This window comes from Triticum urartu, chromosome 7A (assembly GCF_056163025.1).
Source record: "Triticum urartu cultivar PI428250 chromosome 7A, HENAU_Tu73, whole genome shotgun sequence".
Classification (NCBI taxonomy): domain Eukaryota; kingdom Viridiplantae; phylum Streptophyta; class Magnoliopsida; order Poales; family Poaceae; genus Triticum; species Triticum urartu.
This window is the reverse complement of record NC_141879.1, coordinates 18181832-18191567: the sequence shown is the minus strand read 5'-3', so window position 1 is coordinate 18191567 and position 9736 is coordinate 18181832. Positions and strand designations below refer to the sequence as shown.

The following is a 9736-nucleotide window of genomic DNA, read 5'->3' as shown; positions in this document are numbered from 1 at the left end:
TCTACAAAATTCTTGCTACCCTCTGCAGCTGCTCTTTTCATGTTTTCTACAATATCAAGAGCGTAAAGGTTGTTTGTAACAGGAGAAATTATTAATTCGGTGTTTCATTTACTGACCTGAAGGAAAGAATAGGAGCATATGAAAGGTATGCTATCTATGAATCAGTAGATTAAAAAGAAAGCATGCCACCTACCTATTTGGTATCACTAACAATATTCTAATTCTTTTCTGTAGGATGGGATAGAATAACATAGTACAGATACACGTGTTCATATATACGCGTATACACTCACCCCTATGAATGCACACATGCACACCCTATCAATATGAGCACCTCTGAGAGACCGAGTCGCCATATTATCTTGAGATTTACGAAATCACCATAGGCGCCTTGTAGTCGATGGGAATGTCTTCTCCCATTGAACGCGCATCGCCAAAAATTCCGAAATAAATTCAGAAAAATGTGAGCACCGGGACATGAACCCTGGTGGGCTGGGGATACCATTTTCTTCCTAATAACCATCCAACCACAGGTTAGTTCGTGATTGGATAGAATATAGTTTCTATTGAGCACAAGTTGAAACCTGTAACAAGTTAAAGGATTAGAGAGCTTAGAGCATCTACAACCTGATAAATATAATTCGGCTCCTCAAACGCATGTGGATGTGTCCGGATGTGTCCGCGGGCAGTGACCGGGTACCCCTCATTTTTCCTTCGCTCATCTAACTACCTTATATTTGATACCTCATATCTATGCAAAGCATAAAAATAAAATCTACATACTACATAGATAACCTATAAGCTAGGCTACACTACTCATCGTCGGAGATGTCAATGACCTCTGTGCCGGCAGTGCCGGATGGCCCTGCCTTTGGGCAGATGGTCGCCGGCCTCACCTCGGACTCCTCGTCAGACTCTATCTCAGTGAGCTCCGCTCCCCGCTAATGGAGGACGTGGCAGTTTTCCTCCACCTCCGCATCCGACTGGATGGAGTCGAGGATGGCATGCTCCTCTGCCGCCTCCACCGCTTGGGCCACCTCTAACTCCGCTAGCGCCTTAGGCATGACGAAGCCCGCAACTGGAGGCACCATATCTGCCTTGGTTGTATCCTCCTCATCCTCCGGCTCAGCATCCGCCATGGCCCCATCCTGCTCCTCCTGCTGCTGCTCCTCCTACTCCTCTGGCTCCAGCGAGTATGGAGGTAGGCCGACTATGAAATAGGGCTTCGCGCCTAGCCCGGATCTACTCAAGCAGCTCCAGCCGCCGTTTGATTCGGCGTCGGGGCATGGCTAGCGGTGGATGACGAGTTGATTGGAATGTGGCGGTGGCGGATGGGAGTGGAAGGAAATGGGACAGTGTATGGTTTGGGTGCCAGCGTCCAGCTTAAATAGTCAGACTAGGGCCCAGAATCGCATCCACCATGTACTTCTTTCCAGTCATGCTCATAAGTTTATTGATGTTGGCGGTATGCTTCAGGATTAATTCTTTGCTGTCACGATCCTTGAGGCACCAGAGCGCTATCTGGGAAACCGTCCTATTATTGTTATCAACCACAGAAGCTGCAGCATAGTGTAAGCACCCCTGTGACACTCCAATCGTAGCAACTCTTTGGCCATACGGCACACGGATAGTCTTCCACACTTTCCCCTCCATGTCCACCCCATGAGCACGTACTCGTTGTTCATGTCCATTAGGCTGCCCATCACATACATCATACGGCCAACAAAGACATATTTACCACGGAAGAACGGCGCCACTTTCTCAACCATCCCACTATCCCTGCGAGTCCAGGCTCTTGCCCGCGACGAGTAGATGTTCACTCCTGTGACGTAAGCTTCGTGAAGGGCCTGCTCGAAGTGAAGAACATTGAAATGGGATGAGTCCGCCGGATCAAAAGCCAGGCCTGCGGTACAGCTATATCTGTTATTTTCTGGCGCCTGCAGCGTAGGAGGCAGCTCCACCCACCTCCCAGTGAGAGGATTGCACACGACAAAACGGAAATCATCCTCTGCCCAATTGAAAGGGGATAACTTCTCGTTGCAGCCACAGTAGAGGAGGAGGCCATTGCAGGCGTCCACCTGGACCATGTCCATGTACTTGTTAGGCTGTAGGGAAGGATCGAACGTGGCTGCGCCGTGGCCGGATATGCTGGCGAAGTGGTGGCCGCACCCGCTGCTGTTGACGGTCATGTAGAGAAAGCCGGCGAGGGTCTGTGGCAGCTTCGGATCCGGATGCCTGTCCAACGTCAACATCGTGTTTCTCTCGAAGATCTCCCCCTTCTCTTCCTCCTCCATGGTCAGGGTCTACGTCGTCGGGTCGATCTGCAAATGGAGAGAGAGAGGAGATGATCACCGGATGGGCGGCGACCGGTGATCGCTGCCGGCCGTGGTGAGTCGGAAAAGGTTCCTTGGTTTAGGTTTAGGGCGTCGACGACGGCGGTTGGCTTCTCGGAGGGCTGGAACAGGACGGCGTTTTCTCCCGTTCGCGATAGATCGCTACAGGGAGGAAAAATACCGGACCGATCGCTACAAAAAACTGAAGCTACAAATATCTGTGTTCTTCTACGAACTCACAAACACATTAGTCCCTCAGTCAATTTTGTCTTCAATACTTCAAAACCAACAAAGGATGGCACTAGATGCACTTACACTCTCCTTAGCATGAAACGATAAACAAACCACTTGTTGTTGTGACGATGCCGGCAAGCACTTTGAATCGAGCAACTGCTTAGTCCAAGCCACAGTGGCGAGCAACCGCGGCAGAAAGCATGAGGATGGCCATGGATACGGCCTTGGAAAACCATCGATACGGTATTAAGGACGCTCCTTATTACCCCCATTAAGCATGTAGCTGTGAACTACCCTTTGGATTGTGGAACCTTGTTCAAGTTAGGGAGGGGGCCGTAACACTATTTTTTGTTTGATAAACTAGATTCCACCCGTTGCGCCGCTGGCACAAAAGACAAACGAAGGCCATGTATTATTTGATAAATATTTATAATATAATTGTAGCACCAGGAAGGGGGGAAAGTTGGACCATGAGATAAATGAAGCTGAAAGGAATAGCATATGGGTATATCTTTCATTGGATAGACATATTAATAAGGGTATATCTTTGCAGCTTCGTTTGCTTGCCTTTTGCTCGCCTCTTCTCTATTCAGTAACTTGTATGCTTTCAACAAGGGCTTCTTTCATATGCGTTTCTTATGAACTACTTGATATGCCCATAGCTCATTCCATCTATCGACAAAAAGGCCCGACTGAGCCTTAGCATCAGGTTCCAATGAGAGAATTGTGAATTGATAAAGAATGTTCACTGTTCACACAAAGTTTCTTCGTGATTCCAAACATTACAAAGGGGATTGGTTCATCAAGCACCAGTCGACGCCGTACAACAAGCATAATGAGTTCATATTTTCCAAACACCGAAAAAAGCTCCTCACTACCAAAATTGTATAGCTTCAGTGGAGAGTCGCCCGCGCAATCTCTACGCTAAGCTATCGTATGCGCAAAAACAAAACAACAAAACTGCAGTATAGTCCTTGTAAGTACGACGGTGGATCAGTTGGCCGAATATTTCTTTGACAATGCGTCGAAGTGCTTCCTTTGCTGCGACCAAGAATAGCAAGAGATGTAAAGCTCGTGGTATACATTATATATACCAGTAAAACCACAGTGAAGTACTATCCTAAGATCAACCTGTTGTCGGCATTTTTACTGTACCTGTTCTGATACCGAGGGCTTTACTTTAGACAGAGCATGCTCAAAGTGCCGCAGTTTAATCTTATTAGTCAAGTCAGTACTCATCGACGAGTCCCCTTTAGCCAGGAATTCGCACCTCTCTTCCAATGCTGCCATGGCTGCTTCGTTCACCTGAACAAGGACGGCATGCTCAAATAGGTTAGTTCCATTTTGCACCTTCCTTATGCAAGATGACCACTTCTATTGATCCAGATATTCAATTGAGCTTGGAAAGCATTCACCCAAACAAAAGCAAAGCAAAGTACTAGTGCAGCTTTCGCAAACTCAAACAGCAGGGGAACTCCTTGAGGAAAAAACAGAAAGCTTACCAGTGATGCCAGGTCAGCACCAGTGAGATTATTGCACTCCTCTCGGCGTGCAATTGCGTTCAAATCAACATTTTCCGAGAGAGTTTTCTTTTCAGTATGTGCTTTCAGTATTGCAACCCGCTCATCAGCACCAGGTAAAGGTACAAAATGTTTCTTCCCAAATCTACCGGGCCGTAGAACAGCCTCGTCTATAACATCAATTCTGCAGCAGAAATAAAGCAGTACGTGGTATCAACCTTCCACTCAGGTATAAGCATGCACAAAGCAATCAGTAGCTGACAGTACCTGTTCGTAGCTCCAATAACATAAACACCATGACGCTGATCAGCACCATCGAGTTCAACAAGTAACTGCAAGCAGAGCATTTTGATTTTTGATTAACACAAAACAAAGAAAAGAGAAAAAGGAAGAGTTAGAGAATCTCTGTATAGCAAACATAGGTGACCAAGACAATGTTCAAACCTGGTTTAGGAGACGTTCAACAACCCATCCTCCCTCTTTCCCTCTTTTTGTTGTCAGAGCATCTATCTGCCAAATCACATGGAATTGAACACTTCATTCGAGCACAGTATAATTGGAAAAGCACCTTTACACCCAACAGATACAAGTCGCTTGACTACATGCTGCAAGTTGCTAGATAACTTCACAGTAGCTAGATGTACCAAGTATGCATATTTGTTCTAAATTAACTACCAAGTTTTCCTTGAAAGAATAAATACACAGGCAAATGACTAACGAGAACTTTTACCTCGTCAAAAAATAGGATGCATGGGGAGTTAATCCTTGCGCGGGTGAATATTTTCCTTACTTCTGATTCACTCTCCCCAACATACTTGTTCAGTAGCTCAGGTCCCTAAAGTTCAGGGAGAAGAAACATATTAGCAATATATACACAAAATAAATTAGAGAATATGGAAATCCCAAAATTAATTACCTTAATGTGAATAAAATTTGCCCCTGCATCATGTGCAACTGCTTTTGCTATTAGTGTTTTCCCACAGCCTGGAGGTCCAAACAGCAAAAACCCAGCTTGCATGTTCACTCCAAAGTCCTTGAAAGGCAGACAACAAAAGAGAACATGATGACAAAATTAAGTAATTTTTTTCAGGTGAAAAAATTAAGTATTTAAAGCACTCGATGAAGTGCTACAGCTTATAAAATCCAAATAAGAGCCACAGATGTCTATGAACTACCTTCAGTACGAATTCAGAAGTAGCTTAAACTTTTAAGCTGTGAATTACTATGATGACCCATTGACCAGATAACACGTAACAGACAGAAGAATGTAGTGTAGAACACAGCCCATGTGATTACCTTATAAACTTCAGGGTGCTTGATACAACGAACAATGCACCGGTCAAATTCTTTCTTTAACGAATCCAGACCTCCAACATCTCCCCATGTGACATCAGGCACAGAAGAAAATCCTTCCCTTCTCAATGATGGTTGAACCATTGTGGCTGCTTCCTTCAGGGATTGAAGTAAGAAAGCGCGTCAAAGATGGAACACACTATTAAAAAGCTAATAGCAGAGGACAAAAGGACAGGAAATATGGCAGACAACAGACAATGAAAACAATATAATGTATGATCAGACAGCAGGTGGTTAATAGAAGAAAGAAAAAATGACCACGTATGGCTTACCTCAAAGTCATCCATAGTGATACATAGGCTATCCATCTCACCTTCACTCCAAGGATGTCTCCACCAGTCCTGCTTGTTGTTTAGATCACCCCCACCACTCTGTTTTTTTCTTTCAACAATTATTCTCTTCATTGCCAGATTCCCTGCTTTATCTACTAATGCCTTCAAGTCTGCGCCAACAAATCCTGGTGTAGCCCTTGCTATCTTGAACAGGTCAAATTGGTCTTTCTCCAATGTTAGGTTCTGAGTAAGCATCTTCAAAATCTGTTTCCGTCCAATCTCATCTGGAACACCAAGAGATATCTCTCGATCGAACCTCCCTGGTCTCCGAAGCGCTTGGTCAACAGCATCAGGCCTATTGGTAGCTCCAATTACAATGACATAGCCAGGCTTCTTTTCAGATGATTGTGAGTCCAACTCACCACCATCTGATCCAACATTCTGGTGGAATTCATCCATGCATGTCATTAACTGTGTAACTATCCGTCGCTCCATTTCACGTTGCAAATTCTCCCTCTTGGATGCAATTGCGTCTATCTCATCTATAAATACAATTGAGGGAGCAGTTCTGTACGCCTTCTTAAACAAGACTCTGATATTTTCCTCAGAAGCTCCTGCACGAGTACAAGGGCTATGAGGCCAACTTCTAAATTGGTCTGACAGATAAAATTTATCTAGTAGCAGAACTGAATATATAACTATTGAAGACAAATGAGAAACAACTTAGAACAGTGGATGTATGAACTCCTTAAGTGTAAATTTCACACTCAGATCATGAAGCAGTAGTACTTGGGTAGTCGATGGTTGCAAATTATACCCTATTGATATGCACATACAAAAAAAATCCTCGCTTCTCAGGAGAGCATCAAAGCACCTCTGAAGAATTATGTTTACTTAATCCTGACGGGTGGGAAGATGGATCATCACCATGTATCTAAACCTTGAGGTCTTGCACTACCTCTTTAAGTACAATGCTTTGATGAACACTATATATTTCTTGAGAAAATATCTGTCCAACTATTGGCAAATGGCAATGCATAAAGCAAAGCTTGGCCAGGTGCTTCACTTTCTCAACTTTTTTTCTTATGAGGGAGCTTCACTACCACACCTAAGTTTAATCATTCAAACCAGCAAAACCAATTTCACAATAGGATATAAGATATCTAACTGAATTAAAGATCACTCGCACACAATACTAACTCGATCGCTAGCTATTCATGTGTCAGCAGTTCCAATTTCTAGGTGGAATACACTGAGGAGTTTGCATTACACAATACTTTAACATCTATAGAGTTCATCAGTTAACATGTATGTATAAATTTTGCTCATTGATCGAGGATGGGCTGGTATTCTGCAAGTTGAACCCCAAGAGAAACATTTCCAAAATCATCACTCCTTAAATACTGTTGCATTTCACTTGTTTCAAGCATGATACATGATGGGTAAATATCAAAGTAATTTTCATATGCATACACAAAGCTTCAGAACTTCTGCAAATTATAGTGCAAGGAATCAAATCAGATAGCATACCAGAGACACCAGATACGACTTCCGGCGCCGATATCTTGTAGAATGGCACGCCGGTCTCGTTGGCGATTGCGTGGGCGAGCGTGGTTTTCCCGCAGCCCGGCGGCCCGTGCAGCAGAATCCCCGCCACAGGCCGAACCCCAAGCCGCAGCGGCAGCTCCGGGTGGCACAGGGGAACCACAACCTCCATCATTAGCTCGTCAATCACGGACTCCATCCCCCCGAGATCAGAAAACCTGGGCCCCTTCGCCCCTCCGCCGACGCCCCCTTCGCTGGCCCCTGCCTCCTGCTTGGGGTCGCCGCCGCCGCCGCCGCCATCAGTCGTGACGCGCCGGCGGGGCTTCTCCGCGTTGAGCTCGATCTCGAGCTGCTGGCTGGCGGCTGCGGCAGGCTCCTTCCTGGGCGTGAGGGAGGCGTAGCGCGTGCGGAGCATGGCCTTGGTGACGTCGAAGACGGGGGGAGGCGAGGGGGCGCGGGCGTCGTCGTCGTGCTCGGAGTAGGAGGTGGAGGAGGAGGCGGTGGCGTGGGCGTCGTGGCGCCGGCGGCGGGAGGAGGGGGAGGAGGCGCGGGAGTCCATCTCGGAGTCGGATTCGTCACCAGGGGCGGGGGCGAGGGGGACGGTGAGGAGGGCGCGGCGGACGGCGGCGACGAGCGGGGCGTGCTGCTTGCGGCGCAGGTCCGGGTGGCGGGAGCGGAGCGCGGCGGCGACGTCGTCGGCGCAGCAGCCCGGCACGGCGAGCCCGGCCTCGGATATGACCCGCCGGAGGTAGGACTCGAAGGAGTTGGACCGCACCGCCCGGAAGTTGCGCGGGCGCTTCGCCATCGGCGGCGGCGGCGGCGGCGGCTAGGGTTTGGGATGGGGAGGCTCGGGTGGTCTGGCTGGCGCGGCCAAGGGGGAGGAGGAGACGGAGCTGTGATGTCCAAGGGAGAATATCATCAAAAGCCCCCTCCCTTTTGGCAAAATACCACTGTGGACCTTTTTGTACTTGATTGCGAACTTCTTTGTGGCACAGGGACTCGGAAGCAAGAATGGCGCAACTTTTTATTTTTAATTTTTTTTATGTGGTGACATGTTAACTAGGGCTCCTTTGATTCAAGCAAATTGTACAGGATTTTTGGAGGATTGAAATTCTTAGGAATTTTGCCTACATTGGTCCTTGATTTTTATGATTATATTCCACTATTGAAAGTGCTCATGCGTTGCACCGGGTTGCATTTTTTATTTTTGGATTATGAATTTTGTGTTTGAAAAGTCTCACATCATTTCCTCCGTTGACATCTACTTCAGCTCCGCACCGCTATCGAAGTGTAAATAGAGATGCAAACATAGGAAGTTTCAACAGATCGAGTGAAACTCCACACAGATTTGTCTCGAAGAACAATTTATAAATACACCAAGTTGAGAACAACATCCACAGGTTCCGTTAATAGCATGAGACAGTCAAACATGTGCAATTTTTTTACAATATCTTCCTAATTTATTGAAGAACTTTACAAACTAACCATATCAGTCTGTTGTCAAGAATAGCACATTAAATGCAAGTGATGATGGTTGTAGTTGCATAGTAAAAACCACAAAGCCTATGTTTGAACAATACCCTCAGTCCAAGTATATATGACATATAGTTACTCATTTCTTAAAGCGAACTAAAAAATAATGTATGTATCTTCCGAATCATAACTAAAGTTTAGCAAACACCAAAACTTATAAGTCTTTCGGATCAACTGTTCCCTGCTTTGACCTCGCCTTTTAATTTGACTGAATATCTACTTACACTCTTCAAGATTGTTCCTGTGAGTTTCTTTAAAATCTATTTGCGCACCCAGCTAGATCTATAGTTGTTAATGTATGGAATTTTTTTTATTGGATCTGTTTATCTCGGGGCTCTGACGCGTCGGCTTCATTTAGACAATTTTTAGAGCCAGCGTTTACTCCAGGGAATACTCTGTATATTGTTCAATCTCGGTGTAGGTCCAGTTTCTCAGAAACTGTTTCAATCAATGTTGGGCCCAAACACCTTAAACTTAGTAAGTAGCATTCTTCCTTTGTGAAATCTCGTACCATTGACGATGTATTGCGCTGCGTGTTGGTTAAGATGAAGCAAGGAGAAAATCATTGACGATGTATTGTGCTTCATGTTTCGGTCAATTTGTTGGATAACTGTACACGTATGTGTTTTCTCAAGCCCACTGATTTCAGCCTCTTTGTTTTCTTCAAACCTCGTGAGTAATTAATTGGTTGACTGAACATACTATCTGAGAAGGGATAAGGGAAGAAACCTCAACTATTCCCCTTAGTTCATGTTGTCTCTACAATTTACTATTGTATATGTAGTGCTACCTTAATTAAATTCTGGCAACTAAGCTCATGTTGTGCTTAAGATTAAATGCGATAATAATGGAAATGCAGGTGAAAAGTTCAGGGATATTCTTTAGAGTGCCTATTATGTGTGGCTTCGGAGGTGCTGAAGGAGATATATGGAGTCGATGATGGCAT

General features: G+C 45.5%; 2 protein-coding genes across 2 annotated transcripts; both read right to left on the bottom strand.

Annotated features, from left to right (window-relative positions):
- Window positions 1-1517: 1517 nt before the first annotated feature.
- Window positions 1518-2294, bottom strand: LOC147957031 (uncharacterized). Its single transcript, XM_087531553.1, has one exon. The coding sequence runs from the start codon at window positions 2292-2294 to the stop codon at window positions 1518-1520; it is 777 nt and encodes a 258-aa protein (XP_087387679.1).
- Window positions 2295-3275: 981 nt separating this feature from the next.
- Window positions 3276-8150, bottom strand: CDC48C (cell division cycle 48C). Its single transcript, XM_087534799.1, has 10 exons — window positions 7243-8150; window positions 5713-6326; window positions 5384-5536; window positions 5004-5120; window positions 4818-4922; window positions 4532-4597; window positions 4355-4419; window positions 4070-4271; window positions 3723-3872; window positions 3276-3608 (listed from the first exon to the last, which is right to left on the bottom strand). The coding sequence occupies exons 1-10, from the start codon at window positions 8060-8062 to the stop codon at window positions 3561-3563; spliced, it is 2340 nt and encodes a 779-aa protein (XP_087390925.1). The 5' UTR covers window positions 8063-8150; the 3' UTR covers window positions 3276-3560.
- Window positions 8151-9736: the final 1586 nt, after the last annotated feature.